The 18,437-nt window shown below is 36.6% G+C and overlaps 1 protein-coding gene across 10 annotated transcripts in view; it reads right to left on the reverse strand.

Annotated features, from left to right (window-relative positions):
* ALMS1 (ALMS1 centrosome and basal body associated protein) overlaps positions 1 to 18,437 on the reverse strand; it is a 202,481-nt gene that overhangs the window by 22,065 nt on the left and 161,979 nt on the right. For all 10 annotated transcript variants that reach the window (XR_006269379.1, XM_043468172.1, XM_043468173.1 and 7 more), the window contains one exon: positions 17,197 to 18,359. Coding sequence is in view for 9 of the 10 variants with exons in the window: in XM_043468172.1 (XP_043324107.1) it covers positions 17,197 to 18,359 (1,163 nt within the window). In the remaining variant the exon portion in view is untranslated. The remainder of the gene's footprint in view (positions 1 to 17,196; positions 18,360 to 18,437) is intronic.

Genomic DNA, 18,437 nt, shown 5'->3' on the forward strand with positions numbered 1-18,437 from the left:
AGCACTGTTAATACTGCTATTAAATTCTATTTTATCTGTTATATAAAAATCTGATAAAAAACAATTAAAATATTCCATCCTTGTACTTTTGTCACATTCCATATTATATTTGGATGAACATATGAATGCATCCTGGTTGCAAGCACAGCGGTAATGTTGGCAGTCTCTGACAGACTCTTTCTTCCCTTGGAAATTACAGAGTGGAGATGGGGTAGACTCTCACAAAAAGTAACATTTAATTAAAAATGACCAAAACCCCCTAACCTTTCAATGGTATAGAAACTTGTATTTCTAATCTGGCAAAACTATAAATTATTGACTGAAAAATCAAAATAAAGGAATTTTCATGCACTGCAGGTAGAAATACAGACTAGAAAGTAATTTGGTATTAATGCAGAAAATTATGTATATATATAATTTATGATCCAAGAATTCCACTTCTGGATTTATGTGCCAAAGATAGCCTCACAAGGTCCATAAGGCAATATGAACAAGGATGTGCACTGCTGGTGTTTTGCATTGTTGGGCATTGACAACAAGCTGGGTGTTAATTACAGGGAAAGGTAAACTGTTAGAGGCACTCAATGGAGGACTGTGCAATGATTAGAAACCTGAATTAGATGTATGAATAGTACTATAGATGCATCTTAAAAATACAATACTTAATGAAAATAACAAAAATAATGATATACATTTTATATAAGCTGAAAATACATGATAACCAAAGAATATATATTTTCTAAGAACTAAGTCAGTGGCTCAGAAGGTTAAAGCGTCTGCCTGCAATGCGGGAGACCTGGGTTCGATCCCTGGGTTGGAAAGATCCCCTAGCGAAGGAAATGGCAACCCACTCCAGTATTCTTGCCTGGAAAATCCCATGGACGGAGAAGCCTGGTGGGCTACAGTCCATGGGGTTGCAAAGAGTCGGACACGACTGAGCGACTTCACTTCACTTCTAAGTCAAAAGATATTTACATAGGCCAGTTGCATATAGGAGGAGAGGAATGAGGATGGGATGCGGGAATCAAGTTTTTAAAAGAAACACCATGAACCTAGGAGTATACTTAACTCAATCCTTGGCAGCTGAAGTTAAAAATTTATTTTATTTTGGCATAAAAACTGTGTATAGTACTTTTCTAATTCTATTCTATTACTCTGCTTCTCGAAGGATTTATGATGTTTAGATTGGAATTCAAATAGGCACTTTAGGCAGAAACTAGAACACAATGAGAAGCTTAAGAATTCTGTTTCCCAGCTCTTAACTAATGTTTGTTTGCTCAGTCTGGCTGAGGTCACTTTTTAGTTAGTGCCACAAAATTTTTTTTATGGTTTCATATTAGAAAATACTTCTTGTTTAAAAAAACATGAAAAATTAAAAAGAAAAAATGTATAAACCCACAATCTTAAAATAACCTGCTAGTATTTTTTTTCCAGCTATATAAATACATGTGTATGTTACAGCTTGCTTTTTATCTCTTAACATATAATGAAATTTATCCTTGGGTTCAAATATACTGCCTTTGACTGTTGTTTCTCTCCATACATGTGTGACTGTGAAGAGTGATATATTAGACTGTTTTATAAAAATGTAAGAAACACCAGTAAACATTTAAAAACTACTAAAGCTATCATTTTATTCTCTCATGGATGTCTCCTTGGTAGTTAATGTTGTTCATTTGCCCAACCGCTGGTAACATGGGCAACTGGAAATAATGAGAGGTCAAAAATACAGAAAAAGCATTCATCTTTAGCTTTTCTTCATAAACAAAAACTGAATGTGACTTCTTTTGTACTGACAGTAGTAAACTATTCCTTCTCTTTGACCCCCAGTATACAACCAGACAGTGAGAGAGGGGAAAAGAAAAACAGAGAGGGAGAGAGCAGACAAGCAGAGCAAGAACCTGCGAGAGAGAGAGAAGGAAAGTAGCTTTCACAGGAGATACACGGCAGAGACAGTGAGACAACAGACAGCATGAAGTGGGGCGGAAGGGAGCACAAGTGAACAGAACGTGGGTGCAGAGAGGCAGAAAGAACACCGATGTAGACAGAGTGCAGAGATACTGTCCTAAGAAAGAGCATGAATTCCAGAGCGTGGGGGGAGCCTGCACAGACCCAGCAAAGACAGGCACAGGGAGAGAGTCAAAGAAAGAGCGGGTGCAATCAAAGGAAGACGGGAAGAAAAGCAGGCACCTGTAGTTATTCCCTTCTACTGACTCTTAAACCCTCACATGTACGTGTCCTGGATACACATGTTCAGGGAGAAAAAGCATTAGCATATCCAAGGACACCTGGGTTAGAGGTAAGACAGGCAATGCAAAACAGAAATACGGCAAAGAAAATAAAAACTCAGCAGGTGTGATCAATCAGGCTAGATACCGTATTTCTGGCCTATGTGGCAAATATTAACAAGAATGCTCCATTTCAAGAGGATAATTTAGTAGTGTGGATTAAACATTTTTCATGTAAGTACTTGGTAACCCCAAAATTCTATGTTTAGAAATGTATCTCTAGGAAAGAAAAATTCATAAAGATGTACCAAGACTACTCACCAAAGTGCAAATTATGATAAACTGCAAAAAAACCCTTAAAACTAAATATTGTATTTATACAATGGAACTCATAAAGCTATTAAAAATGACTAATAAATCTTTATTTATTGGCATAGAAAGATGTCTATGATATATTAAGTATAGAGTTTCAAAACAATATACATAGTATGATTTCATTTTTTTGGACGTTGTTTTTCTCCATATATGAAAATGATTGTGAAGACTAATATGAAATCAGTTTTATAAAAATGTAAGAAACACTGATAAACATTTAATTGGACAGTAATAAAAGTCTCATTTTATGCTGTCATGGAGGTTTCTTCATTTGATATTTAGCTTCATTAGAATGCCCTTTAAGCAGATCCAAGGTAAGCAGTAGGTGTGTGCAACATAAAATATAAACCTGGAAGCTTATTTATGAAAATGTTAATCATGACTATTTCAGGATGGTGAGAATTATGGGTGATTTCCAAGGTCTTTATATTTTATGTATTAAACTCTTTATATTTAGTTATATTTTTACTTTTACATATACAAAAGTAATAAAATAATATCTTTTTTGACAAAAATAGTTGTTACTAAAGAGAAGAGAAAGATGTAAAGTGGTTGAAGCATCAAAAAAAGCTATCATGACAGGCAAGTCCTCCACTACAGTCTATGAGAAGCACAGTTTTAGTTGAGAAGAAGCCTACAGAAAAAGAAGAAAGTGAATATGAAAGAGAGGAAAAAAAAAAACCTAAGAAAAGAGATAATGGATTTTGGAAAATATGATAGCACAGAGACAGGCTTAATGAACCTCTTTCAAATAACTGAAATACACAAACAAAAACCATCAAAAAGTGAAAAAAGTATTCAGAATCTAGGGAACAGACTCAACTCATGCCACAAAATTCCAGAAATGATGTCTAAAGAAACAACTTGGGAATAAATTTAGGGAGCCACGCAAAGCTCTTCCTACACAAAGGATCATACAGAAGGGTAAAAGGTGAGTCACCTGAATTCAAAATATCCCACTGGTCAGAAAAGGGACTGATTATAATAAGCGGCCCAGGAGAAATAACATGTCTCCCAAGTGGAGACACGTTCCCAGTGAAAAAATAGCTCCTTCTGTCCTAGCCAGAGTGGTTTACTGTATACCCTCTTTGGCCATGAAGAAATCAGAAAAAGGGATAGGAAATAACCTCTTAAGTCTAAAATTAAGTCTTTAGTTTTACTAAAATTTGCTAGAAAAAAAATAAACCTCTGCTATATCACTGCCCACACGAAACACAGCAATGCTATGAAAGCAGCTACCAGCTGACTTTACAGTAGTGCAACAGCAAAACTCAAGGGCATGTCCTATAGAACCAGGTATTTTCTCACCTCCACACTTAGAAAAGTGGCCATCAGTTTATGTTTCAAAATAATGGCAGAGAAAAATATCACCTGCTAAAGCTGTCCAGAGTCCTAGAATCAATTACTGTCTTTCTGCCCTTCCCAAACTCTGAAAGGCAAAAAAATCTACAAGCCATATACAATCAACCTTCAGGTTCACGTCCTAGGAAGGGGACACTCAGTATCTTGTAAACAGATAATAAGCCAGTCAGAAAGAACTTAACCACATTACCTGGGGTCAAATAAATGGTTTTCACAAAACTGTTTAGAGACAAAGGTAATCAGAAAAAAAGAGAAGATAATATGACAATATTCTATAGCATTAAAGTGGAAGAAAGGAAGAACAAAAAGGGGGGGAAAGAATTTACTTTGCCAGGTTTATCCATTTGAGTCAATGAAGAACTGGGTACTTCCCGTGTGGTACAGTGGGTAAGAATCCACCTGCCAATGCAGGGGACATGGGTTCAATCCCTGATCTGGGAAGATTCCACATGCCGTGGAGCACCTAAGCCAGAGTGCTGCCATTACTGAGCCCACGTGCTCTACAGCCCACAGTTCACACCTACTGAGCCCCTGCGTCTAGGGACTGTGCTCCACAATGAGAGAAGCCACCACAAGCCAGCGTTCCACAGCACAGAGTAAGTTCCCACTTGCTGCAACTACAGAGTGTGGCTGCCCAGGCAAACAAAGACCCAGTGCAACAAAAAATAAATAAATAAATTAAAAAAAAAGAATTTGTACTTTCACTTTAGAGAAAATTTTAAAAGAACATGGACTTAATGAAATAGATCCAAGATAAGCTGGGAAAACAGAGGGAGATTAACAGGTTGTTGACAAAATTAAGACAATTCATTAAAAAGTTAATGAATATATGCCATATGCTGGAAAACCAATGCCAGGCATCAAAGGAAAAAACTGAAAACCGTAATTATGTCATTACATCACTGCAGAATTAATTTGTGCAAAATAAAACAGAAATTTGATTTAAAAAAAAATAAAGAAAACTTAGCCAATGGAGCAGAGTACAGTTTAAAAAGGTCTCCTGAAATGGAGAGAAAAAGATGAAGGGAATGAAAATAATCAGAATGCAAGAAGAGGATTATATATGTGGCACTGGCCCCAATACTCAGTTGTAAGAGAGAAAACAGGTTGAGAGGAAAGGAAAAAAATTCTAGGATACAATTTTTAAAAGTTTTTGCTGAAATTAAAAGTAAATCTGAATGTACAAGGGATACAGAGTTACTTGGTACCAGAAAAAAATTAATATCCAGAATACATAAAGCAAAAGTGACAGAAATACAAGGAGACAAAGACAATTCAACAGTAATAGCTAGAGACTGCAATGTAACACTTTCAAAATGGATAGAAAAATTTGACCAGCCAATAAGGAAATTGAAGGCTTGAATAACACTATAAATCAAGTAGATCTAGAGACATATACATAATACTCCACAACCTATGGAGGCAGGATACACATTCTTCTTGAGGGCATATGTAATGTTCTCCAGAAGAGACCATATGCTAGGTCAAAATAGTCACAATACATTTACAAATCATACACAGTATTAATATGTTCTCTGACCACAATGGAATGAAATTAGAAATCAATAAGGAACTCTGAAAATTTCAGAAATAATAGAAATTAAACAACACACTCTTAACTGCCAATGTTTAAAGACAAAATCACAAGGGCAATTAGAAAATACTTTGAGATGAATGAAAATGAAAGCAAAACGTAACCAAACTTATGGGATGCAGTGAAGGCAGAGCTTATAGAAATTTGTACCTCTAAATGCATATATTAAAAAAAGCAAGATTTCAAATCTATAACCTCATCTTCCATCTTAAGAAGCCAGAAAAAGAAGAGCAAATAAAATCCAAAGCAGGCAAAATGAAGGAAATTATGCAGATTAGGATGAAAATATATGAATCAAAGAATCAAAAAAAAAAAAAAGAGAAAATAAAAGAAATCAAAAGTTTGTTCTTTGAATAGATCTAAAAAATGGACAAATTTTAGCTAGACTCACCAAGGGGAAAAAAAGGGAAAATGTAAATCATTATAAATTAAGAATGAACCAGGAGGTGTTACTATCAATCACACAGAAATTAAAAAGGATCATAAGGGAATATTATGAACAATTTTATGTCAACAAATTAGATAACCTCGATGAAACAAACAATTTCTTAGAAAAACAACCTACCCAAACTGACTCAAGCAAAAACAGAAAATCTGAACAGAACTATAATAAGGAAAGAGACTGAGTCAGTAATCAGAAAACATCCACCAAAGAAAAGCCCAAGCCTGTATTTCACTGGTAAATTCTAAAAAAAACCATTTATAGAAGAATTAACAATAAGTACTCACAAACTTAAAAAACAACAACTTCAAAACAAGAGGGTTTCCTTGGTGACTCAGGGGTAAAGAATCTGCCTGCTAATGCAGGAGACACGGGATTGACTCCTGATCCAGGAACATCCCACACGTTGTGGAGCTACTAAGCCCATGTGTCACAACTATCGAGCCTGTGTTCTAGAGGCCGGGAACCAAAATTCCTGAGCCCATGTGTCCCAACTACTGAAGGACACACACTCCAGGCCTTGTGCCCTGCAACAAGAGGAGCTACTGCAATGAGAAGCCCACGTACTGCAACTAGAGAGTAGCCCTGCTTGCCCCAACTAGAGAAGACCCTGCGCGGCACCGAAGCCCCAGCACAGCCAAAAAGAAGAAAAAACGAAGAGGGTCACTTCCCGATTCATCCTATGAGGATAGCACTGCCTTGAGAAAAAAGGGTAAGATATAATAAAGCTACAGACCAGTACCCCTTATCAATATAGAAGGAAAATCTTCAACAAAATACTAGGAAACTGAATCCAGCAACACAGAAGCATTATACATCAAAATTAAAAGGGATTTATCTAGGGAAGGCAGGGTTGGTTTCATATATGATTATCAGTCAACATAATACACAATATTAATAAAGAAAGAAAACATATTATCATTTCATTATACTTAGACAAAACATATGGCAAAAACCAAAACCCTTCCATAATAAAAACACTCAACAGGGACTTCCCTGGTGGTCCAGTGGTTAAGACTCTGCCCTGTTACTGCGGGAGGTACAGATTAGACTAGCTGGAGAACTAAGATCAGGCATGCTCTGTAGTGTGGCCAAAAAGTAAGAAAAGAAAAAAACAAACAAACAATAAACAAAATAGGAATAGAAGAGAATTTCCTCAATCTGACACAGCATTTATAAAAATCTCAGAGTAAACATCATCCTTAATGAGCAGAAAGATTTCTCCCTAAAATCAGGGGTAAGACAAGGATACTCATTCTTACCACTTCTATTCAAGATAGCACTGGAGGTTCTAGCAAGGGAAACTAGGCAACAAAAAAAGATAAATGACATGATATTGGAAAGGAAAACAATATCTATTTGCAGATGACACAATATTCTACATGAACACACATAACTCAAACATACTCAAACTTATAAACAAGTTCAACAAAGTTTCAGTGACCAAAATAAATATGAAAAATCAGTAGATTCCTGTACAGTTCAGTTCAGCTGCTCAGTCAAGTTTGACTCATTGTGACCTCATGGACTGCAGCACGCCAGGCTTCCCTGTCCATCACCAACTCCCGGAGCTTGCTCAAACTCCTGTCCATTTAGTTGGTGATACCATCCAACCATCTCATCCTCTGTCATCCCCTTCTCCTCCTGCCTTCAATCTTTCCCAGCATCAGGGTCTTTTCCAATGAGTAAGCTCTTTGCTTGTTACACTTGTTTGTCTACACTAACAAGTCCCAAACTGAACTTCAGAAAACTAGTTATGTTGGTTATTAAAAAGAATAAAGAATAAAATACTCAATATACTTTTAACAAAAGAAGTACCAAACTACAAACATCACTGAAAGAAATTAAAGATGACCTAAGTATGCAGAAAGACATCCCATGTTCATGGATTAGAATATTTAATATCATTAGAGTAACAATATTCCTTAAATTCTTCTACAGTTTCAATGCAATCCCTCCCCAAGATTCAAGTTGTCTAGTTTTATCTTTTGGGCAGAAACTGACAAGCTGATCTGAAAATTCCTATGACCTAAAAATAAGCTTGAAAAGGAAAAAACAAAGTTGAAGGATTCACACTAATTAGACAGTGTTGTAGTGGAATAGAGAGAGACGTAGGTTCAGTGGTTAGAAATAAACCCTTACATTTATAACTTTATCATTAAAAAAATTAAAAAAAATTTTTTTTTCCTTTATGATCAATTGGTTTTTGCCAAGGATGCACAGAGAATTCAATGGAGGAAAGAACAGTCTTTGCAACAAATGGTACTAACTGGATATCTACAGGCAAAAGAATGAAATTGTACTATCTCAACACCACATACAAAAATTAACTAAAAAATGTTCGTCAAACTAAAAGAACTAAAGTTATGAAACTTTTAGAAGAAACAAAAAAGAGTAAATATTTTATAACCATGGGTTAGATAACAGTTTTAGATATTATACGAAAAGAATAAGAGACAAAAGAAATAACAGATAAATTGAATGTTTTTGTCAAAATTAAAACTTCTGTACCACAAATAATATCATCAAGAAAGTGAAAAGCAAGTCACAGAATGTAAGAAAACATAAGGGACTTGTATTCAGAATGACAAAGAAACAGTAATAAAATGACAAATAACTCAAGTTTAAAATGGGCCAAGGATCTGCATAGATATTTCTCCAAAGAAGATATACAAATGGCCATCAGGCATATGAAAAAATGCTCAATATCAGTAGCTGTTAGGGAAATGCAAATTAAAATCACAGTGACATACCTCTTCACATCCATAACATGGTTACTATCAAACGACAGAAAACAAGTGTTGATGAAGATGTAGAAAAACTGGAATATGATCTAGGTGCAGCCACTAGATGCAGAAGCAAAATGGTGCAGCCACTTTCAAAAACACTTTGGCAGTTACTCAAAAGCTTAAACAGAGTTACATGATTTAGCAATTCTATACCTAGGTATATACACAGCTAAGAAAATTGAGGAAAGAGGTTGACACAAAAATTTGTACATTAATGTTCACTGCAGCATTTTTCATAATGGCTGAAAGAGCAGAAACAATCCAAACGGGTCCAACAACTCATGAATAAACATGTTGTACATGCATATGAAATACTGTTCAGCCATAATAAACAACTGACTCATGCTACAAAACGAACCTTGAAAAAATTAAGGAGAGGCTAGGAAACGACTGTTAATGTGCATGGAATTTCATTCTGGTATGAGAAGAAGGTTCTGGAATTAGTGGTGATGGTTGTACTTTAAAAGAATGAATTGTAGGGCTTCCCTGGTAGCTCAATGGTGAAGAGTCCGCCTGCCAATGCAGGGACACTGGTTTCATCCCTGGTCCAGGAAGAACCCACAGGCCTCAGAGCAACTAAGCCTGTGCCCCACAATTACAGAATCCCATGCTCTAGAGCCCAGGAGATACAAATACTGAGCCCATGTGCTGCAATTACTGAAACCCATGAGCCCAAGAGCCTGTGCTCCACAACAAGTGAAGCTATCAAAAAGAGAAGCCCATGCACGCCAACTAGAGAGTAACTCTCAGCTCGCCACAACTAGAGAAAAGCCCGTGCAGCAACGGAGACCCAGCAGAGATAAAAACATAATTAATTAAAAAAAAGAATGAATTGTAAGGTACATAAATTTTATTTTTTGACCAACAATGAGACATACCCTGGGAAAGTAAGAAAACAAATTTTAAAAACCTGACAACAATCCAGGATCCAACATAGGGAAAAAAATATCATGGTTGCATCTGGCACAGATATATTACACATCAGCACCCAGAAAAGGAGGAACAAAATTAACTGAGTTCTGAATTAAAGATTATTACTGGGACTTCCCCAGTGGTCCAGTGGTTAAGAATCTGTCTTGCAACACAAGGGTTCGATTCCTGGGAGGGAACTAAGATCCCACATGCTACATAGCAACTAAGCCTGAATGCCACATCTAGAGTCCATCTGCCACAATGAAAGATCCCGCACTGTACAATGAAGATCCGTGTGCTGCAACTAAGAGCTGAGACAGCCAAATAAATAAATACATATTCTAAAAAACTGTTTAAAAGGTTTATAGCCAAACAAGTTGTTACTCCTATACAAAGGTGACAGAATGATAATCTCAAAATAAATACTGGTACACTTGGGGAAGTGTGTTGTATGTGGGGAGAAGTAGGCACGCACAACCAACTTCTTAATTCTTCCTGTAATAGTGGAGTCAATAGATACTAACTTCATTTCTGACAGTGATACATTTGAGACAGTGGCTTAAGCATATTTGTTAGTTATACAGCTAATAAATTAGCAAAAAAAAAAAAAATCTCAAAGAAATCTTATACCAATGAAAAAAACTGAAAACTCTAAGAAATCACTAAAAGTGATTCTTTTTTTTTTTTTTTTTAAAGTGATTCTTTTAAAAGATAAGAAACACTGAAGAACTAAGACAATTTTGGAAAAGAACAACGAAGTTGGAGGATCCACACTTCCCAATTTCAAAACAGTAATACAACAGTGAAATACTGGCATAAAGACAAGTAAATCAATGGACTAGAATAGACAGACAGAAATAAAACTTTGTGCCATATGGTCAATGATCTATGATCAAAGGATCTCTGACTCTGGACAAGGGACCAAGATCACTCAATGGGAAAAGAGTAATTTTCTTAACAAATAGTTCTGGGAAAACTGGATATCCACACACTCTACAAAAATTACCTCAAAACGAATTAAAGACCTAAAACCATAAAATTCTTGGAAGAACACATTAGGGGAAAGCTTCATGGCACTGGACTTGGTAATGATTTCAAAAGCATAGGAAGCAAAAGTAAAAGTCAACAACTGGCATTGCATCAACATTAAAAATTTCTGTGCATCAAAGAACATAATCAAAAATTTATAAATCATGTATGTGATAAAAGGTTAATACTCAGAATACATAAAGAACTTCTACAACTCAATGACCAAAAAATAAATAACATGATTCAAGAACAGGCAAAGTATTTGGACAGACATTTTTCCAAAGATGATATATGAATGGTCAAGAAGCATGTAAAAAGATGTTCAATACAGGTAATCATGAAAGAAATGCAAAGCAAAACTGTAAGATATCACTTCATATATATTAGGATGCCACTATTAAAAAAAACAGAAAATAACAAGTGTTGGCAAAGATGTGGAGAAAGTGGAACCATCCTGTCTTGTTAGTGGGGATGTAAAATGGTGCAGCTACTGTGGAAAACAAGTATAGTAGTTCCTCTAATAGTTAAAAACAGAATTACCATATAACCGAACCATTCCACTTCTGGATATACATCCACAAAAATTGAAAGCAGGATCTTGAACAGATATTAGTACACTCATGTTCACAGCATCATTATTCACAACAGTCTAAAGGTAGAAGCAACACAAATATCTACTGATGGATGAATAAACAAAATGTGGTATACACATACATTGCAGTATTATTGTTCTTGTTTTTTTTTTTAAAAAGACAATCCTGTCAGATGGAACAACACTGATGGTCCCTGAGGAAATGCTGAGGGAAATAAACCTGCTACTTAAGGATAAATACTGTATCCCACTTACATGAGGTGACTAGTGTCATCAAATGCTTAAGGATAAATCCCGTATCCCACCTACATGAGGTGACTAGCGTCGTCAGATTCTTAAGGATGAATACTGTACTCCACCTACATGAGGTGACTAGTGTCCTCAGATTCTTAAGGATAAATCCTGTATCCCACCTACATGAGGTGACTAGCGTCATCAGATTCCTAAGGATAAATCCCATATCCCACCTACATGAGGTGACTAGCGTCGTCAGATTCCTAAGGATAAATCCCGTATCCCACCTACATGAGGTGACTAGCGTCGTCAGATTCCTAAGACACTCAAAGTAGAACAGTGGTTGGTAAGGGTGCAGCATAAGGTGGTATGTATTTAATACCACTGAACTATACCATGCACAAAAATAAATTCAAAATGGATTAAAGACAAATGTAGGAACTGAAATACAACCAAAAAAAGACAAAACTTCCTGAAGAAAACATAGGCAGTAAGCTATATGACGTTGGTCTTAGTACTTTTTTTTGGATGTATCTTCTCAGGCATGGGAAATAAAACCAAAAATAAACAAATGAGACTACATCAAATTAAAGAGCTTTTCCACAGCAAAGGGAACCATCAAGAAAAAGCAAAGGCCATCTACTGGATGGAGAAGATAACTGCAAGCAATTTACTGGAGAAGGGGTTAGTACCCAAAATAGGCAAAGGCTCTGAATAGACATTTTTGCAAAGAAGACATGCAGATGGCCAAGAAGCACATGAAAAGATGCTCAACATCACTAATCATCAGTAAAATAAAAAGCAAAAGTATAATGGGGTATCATCTAACACATGTCAGAATGACAGCAAAATACAACAAATAACAATGTTGACAAGGATGTAGAGAAAACAGGATGCTCATGCACTTTTGGTGGGAATGTAAACTGGTGCAGCTGTTACGGAAAACATGGAGGTTCCCCACAAAATTAAAAACAGAACTACCACATGACCCAACAATTAACTTATGGGTATTTTTAAAGGAAAACAAAAACACTAATTTGAAGAGATAAATCCACTACTATATTCACTGAAGCATTATTTACAATAGCCAAGATATGGAAGCATAAGAATTCTTATCACAAGGAAAATATTTTTTTCTACTTCTTTAACTTTGTATCTATATGAGATGATGGATGTTCACTAAACTTACTGTGATAATCATTTCATGATGTATACATCATGTCAAATGCCAGGCTGGATGAATCACAAGCTGGAATCAAAATTGCCAGAAGTAACAACCACCTCAGATATGCAGATGAGAACACCCTAATGGCAGAAACAGAAGAGGAACTAAAGAGCCTCTTGACGAAGGTTAAAGAGGAGAGTTTAAAAGCTGGCTTAAAACTCAACATTCAAAAAACTACGATCATGGCATCTGATTGCATTACTTCATGGCCAATAGAAGGGGAAAAAGTGGCAACTGTGGCATTTCTTGGCTCCAAAATCACTGCGGATGGTGACTGCAGCCATGAAATTAAAAGACAATTGTTCCTTGGAAGAAAACCTATGACAAACCTAGACAGTGTATTATAAAACAGAGCCATCATTTTGCCTACAAAGGTCCATATAGTCAAAGCTATGGTTTTTCCAGTAGTCATATATGGATGTGAGAATTGGGCTATAAAGAAGGCTGAGTGCCAAAGAATTGATGCTTTTGAACTGAGATGTTGGAGAAGACTCTTGAGAGTCCCTTGGACTGCAAGGAGATCAAACCAGTCAATCCAAAGGAAACCTGAATATTCACTGGAAGGACTGGTGCTGAAGCTCCAATTCTTTGGCCACTTGATGTGTAGTGCTGACTCACTGGAAAAGACCGTGATGTTGGGAAAGACTGAAGGCAACAGAAGAGGAGAGCAGAGGATGAGATGGCTAGACAGAATCACCGACTCAATGGATGGGAATATGAGCAAACTCCAGGAGACACTGGAGGACAGAGGAGCCTGGCCTGTTGCAGTCCACAGGATCACAGAGAGTCAGACATGACTTAGCAACTGAAGAACAACAAATAAAAGACAAATCATTATGCTGTACTCAAACAGACATGTCAATTATATCTCAAACTGGAAGAAAAATAACTTATAACACTTCTACATTGACAACTACAAAACACTGCTGGAAGACATTAAAGATCTAAATAAATCAAAAGACATTCTGTGTTCATGGACTGGAAGATAATATCATTAGGATGGCATTAAGCCCTAAAGCAAACTACCTATTAAATGCAATTAATATCAAAATCCCAATGACATTTTCAGCAGAAATGAAAAAGCTGATCCTAAAACTCATATGGAGACATAAGACCCCAACTGGCCCAAAGTGTCTTTAAAAAAAAAAAAAAAATTGTAAGGCTAACACTTCTCAATTTTAAAATTTACTGGTAGTCCAGTGGTTGAGAATCAGCCTTGCAATATAGGGGATGTGGGTTCAACTCCTGGTCAGGGAACAAAGATCCCACATGCTGTGAAGCAACTTAAGCACCAAAACTACTGATGCCTGTGCTCTACAACAAAGGACCCTGCATGACACAACGGAGATCCTGCTTGCCACAACTAAGACCCAAGGCAGCCAAATAAAAACAAACAAATAAATATTAAAAAAAAACCCAAAACTTACTACCAAAGCTACAGCAATCAAATCAGTGTAGTAATGGCATATAGATATGCATGTAGATCAAAGGAACAGAATTGAGAGCCTAGAAATAAACCCTCACATCTGTGGTCAATGGTGTCAGGGCCATTCAAAAGGAAAGAACAGTCTCAACAACTGGTGCTGGGACAACCGGATATCGATGTGGAAAGGAATGATGCTTGACTTCTGTGCTGTGCTGTGCGTAGCTGCTCAGTCATGTCTGACTCTTTGCAACCCTACGGACCATAGCCCGCCAGGCTCCTCTGTTACTGGGGATTCTCCAGGCAAGAATACTGCAGTGGGTAGCCTATCCCTTCTCCAGGGGAACTGTCTGACCGAGGAGTCTAATCGGGGTCTCCTGCACTGCAGGGGGATTCTTTACCAGTTGTGCTACCAGGGAAGTCTGTTTGACCCCTACCTCACACCATATAGATAAATTAACTCAGTATACATCTAAGATGCAAGTAAGAGAACTAAAAGTATAAAATTCTTGAAGAAAATAAATGGACAAATCCTCATGACTCTGGATTTGGCAACGGTTTCTTAAAGATGACACCAAAAGCACAAGCAACAGAAGAAAAGATAGGCACACTGGGGCTTCATTAAACATAAAATGCTATGCAGTGAAGAATAGTGAGTGGAAAACACATATTTGCAGATTACACATCTGGTAAGATTCCACAATCCAGAATATATAAAGAACTCTGACAACTCAAAAACATTAAGGATAAACAATTAAAAAGTGGACAAAGACCTGAATAGATGTTTTTCTAAGGAAGATATAAAAATGATCAACGAGTACATTTAAAAAGGTACTTTAACATCATTAGTCATTATGGAAAGGGAAAGGTAAAACAAACCACAATGAAAATAATGGTATGAGATAAAACTTTGTACCTACTGGGATGGCAAAAAAAAAAGGTAGCGTGTTGGTGAATGTGGAGAAGCTGGAACCATTAGAAATTGTTGGTGGGTATGTCAAATGAGGTAGCCACCCTGGAAAACAGTTTGAAGGTTTCTGAATAAGCTTAAAATTACTGGGTTGGCCAGAAAGTTCAAGTTCTTCCATAACCTCTTATGGAAAAACCTGAATGAAGTTTTTGGACAACCCAGTACCATATGACCCAGTAGTATTTCCAACTCCTATGTATATACCCACAAGAACTATATGTAGATGTTTAAAAACTTGTACACAAATGTTCATGTTGGGTCTATTCACAATAGCCAAAAGGTGGAAACAACTCAAATGTCCATGAATGAATGAATAGATAAATAAAATGTGGTCTAAACAAATATTATTATTCAGCCATAAAAGGCAATGAACTACGGACAGATGCTAGGACATGGAGAAATCTCAGAAGATTATCCTGTAAGTCAAAGAAGCCTGACACAAAGATCACATATGATGTGATTCCAATGAAATGAAATAACCTGAGTAGGAAAGTTCACAGAAACACGAAGTAGACTCCTGTGGTTGTCAGGGACTGGGAGGAAGGAGAAGAGAGTGACTGCTTAATGAGGTTTCTCCCAGGGTGATGAAGAGTTCTGGAACTAGACGTGGTGACAGTTGTAAAACACTGTGAATATATTTAGTACCATGGAATTGTACACTTCAAAATGATAAAACTGTAAACTTTATGCTACATATTTTACTACACTCCCCCCCTCCCAAAAATGCTCTATCTGCATCCTTTCCCCCTATCTCCTCTATGGAACAAAATGCCTCAATCCTGTCTTTCCCTATTCTTTGCTTACTTAAAAAAAAATCTTATTGTACTATTTATACATGTAAGTATTGTCATTAAATACCTACCAAAAACTCAATTATGAGAAATAATTTATGGTAAATGTATGAATGTTTTGTGCCTTCTTCCCATTAGACTAGTGGTCTCAAAATTGTTTTGATCATGGGGTTCTACTGATTAAATATTTCTGAGCAGAAATTATTAGATACTTATAAATTATGTATTATTGCTGTATTTATATATTGTAAAACATAGGCAAAATGTAAACTTTAAAAGGTTCATATTCCAATGAACCATTTTGCAAGTATCCTTATTGGAGAGCACTTCTCCAAATAAATTTTATCTTGGGTTAAAGTGATGGTCTGCATCTACTGACCCTGTAATTCTGCCTTTATGGAATTCTCTAAATTAAGGCCATATTAGCCTCATATGACTATTGTTACTGAGAACATATCTTAAGGACTCCATTGAGGATTTTGTTACACCACAATGCCTTCTTGAGGACATGATGAAATTTCTCTTAAGTCTTTAGAACCAGAGATATTTGTACCACTCTTGAAAATTTTGTTTTTCTATTAGTTATGTAATTGATCACAAAATTCTACCAATATTAACTGGCAGAAAACATAAAGCAAAATTTGTGACTCACTTTTAGGAAGCATATCCACAAGGTATCAACTTGTCTTCCCATTACTCTTAATTATTCACTCATTTGTTTTAAACATCACGTTGTAGCTCACTCCACCCTGGCTTCAATCTAACTTTCTATCATTCCAATTTTCATCTACTTAAGAAAATCATATCATATTACTTATATATGTATGTGCGTATGTATACGTGTGCTTAAAAGAACCTCAAAATTTCTTAAAAGATAGGGAGGAATGAATAAACAAAATCAACAGGCAAAGAGAAAGCAGGCAATATTGTTCAGAATGAAGGTCATTCTAAACCTGAAGCTCCCCTGTACCAAGGGTATACACTTTGCAGATTCTGAAGCATTTAGCAGCAAAGCCTTTCATCCAAAGGGTAATTTGTAAATGAGTGTTGATGAAAAGAATGACAACTCACAATAGCACTGTACTACACTTTCTCACTCTTTTCCAGTTGGTAGGAAATATTATAGGGAGGAAAGGGCAATTGGCTTTTTTTCACCTGTGTGCAAAGCTTAACGAAAGAAGTCCATGAAAAAGGCAGTCACATTGCCAGATGGAATTTGTAGCCGTGTACCTGGATGTGTTTCCTTCTGGTGTGCTCTGAAGTAATTTGGGGATAACCTGTATTCAACGCTTTCTTGTTTTTCTTGCTCCGCTTCTCAAGGTATCTCCTCTGATGGTCGGTGACACTGCTGTACAATTTAATTCGCCTGGGTGACAGACAAACTCTTTCATGGCCAAAAGCATGGATCAGTCGGGCAGTGTCGATGGTGGAGATTGAGCTGCTCCTCTCATGCAAAGTCACTTCCTTATCCGTCTGGGTCAATATATCTGATTCCACAGGGGAAGTGGTGGTAGAAAGGATGTTGGTGGCTGTATCTGTGAGCAGCTCACTATCCTCTGAGTGTCTAGAATCTGAAGAAGTGTTATTTATATAATGAAAACCTGGCTGCTTTCTCAGGATGTATTTATCAAACTTAAACTGTTCAATTTTAATCTGATTGGCCCTCCCAGCTTGATGAGTAGAAAGAATCTTACTTTTTTTAAGATCACCTGTGTGTTTGTGGCATTTCTCCAGGCTTTTATACCGTTTCTTTTTCTGAAGCTTGTTTCTCTGCTGTTGCTGTTTATCACTCCATTCCTTAACATCTTGCTCCCCCCTGCTGTCATCCTGCGTACTTTCTGAGGGCTGGAGAGAATGTGTGATGGGGTGCTGAAGAAGTTTAGCCAAACGATCAAGTCGCTCCACCAAGGAAAGCTCCTTCTTGGCACTGAACTGAGGTTTCTGTTGCTTCTGTCGTTCCTGATATCTGTTCCAGAGCTCATTCAACGTCACAGTGTGCTCGGCCGTTAGCTCTGCGGTGGCCTTAGGATCCTTTTTTACATCATTAATTTGTTTGTCAGATTTTGGAAAATCTCTAGCCTGACTTTTAGTAGCATGCTTCAATTCCTTGTTTTCCAAGTTTACATTGATACTGAGGCTCTCTATTCTGGTATAATCTGTCTTTGTCTTTTCCATATTTTGACAAGGGGAAGGAAGACACGTGTATTCTCTTTGTTTGTCTGGATGATGTTGAAAGAAATCTTTCCAAGAATGCCTCATGAAAACACTTCTTCCTAAGGATTCATGGCAAAAATCTTGATCACTTGATAGGTGCACTGGATGATGAAAATAAAACTTAGCTGATCTGAATACAGAATGGGTAGTATTTTCAAATTCCGAATGACATCTGGATTCTGAAAATGAGGAAAAAAGAAAAAAAGATTTTGAAGTACTTTCAAAATATCTGCATTCCATTTAGAAATAGTATTCAC

Source organism: Cervus canadensis, chromosome 5, assembly GCF_019320065.1.
Source record: "Cervus canadensis isolate Bull #8, Minnesota chromosome 5, ASM1932006v1, whole genome shotgun sequence".
Lineage (NCBI taxonomy): Eukaryota > Metazoa > Chordata > Mammalia > Artiodactyla > Cervidae > Cervus > Cervus canadensis.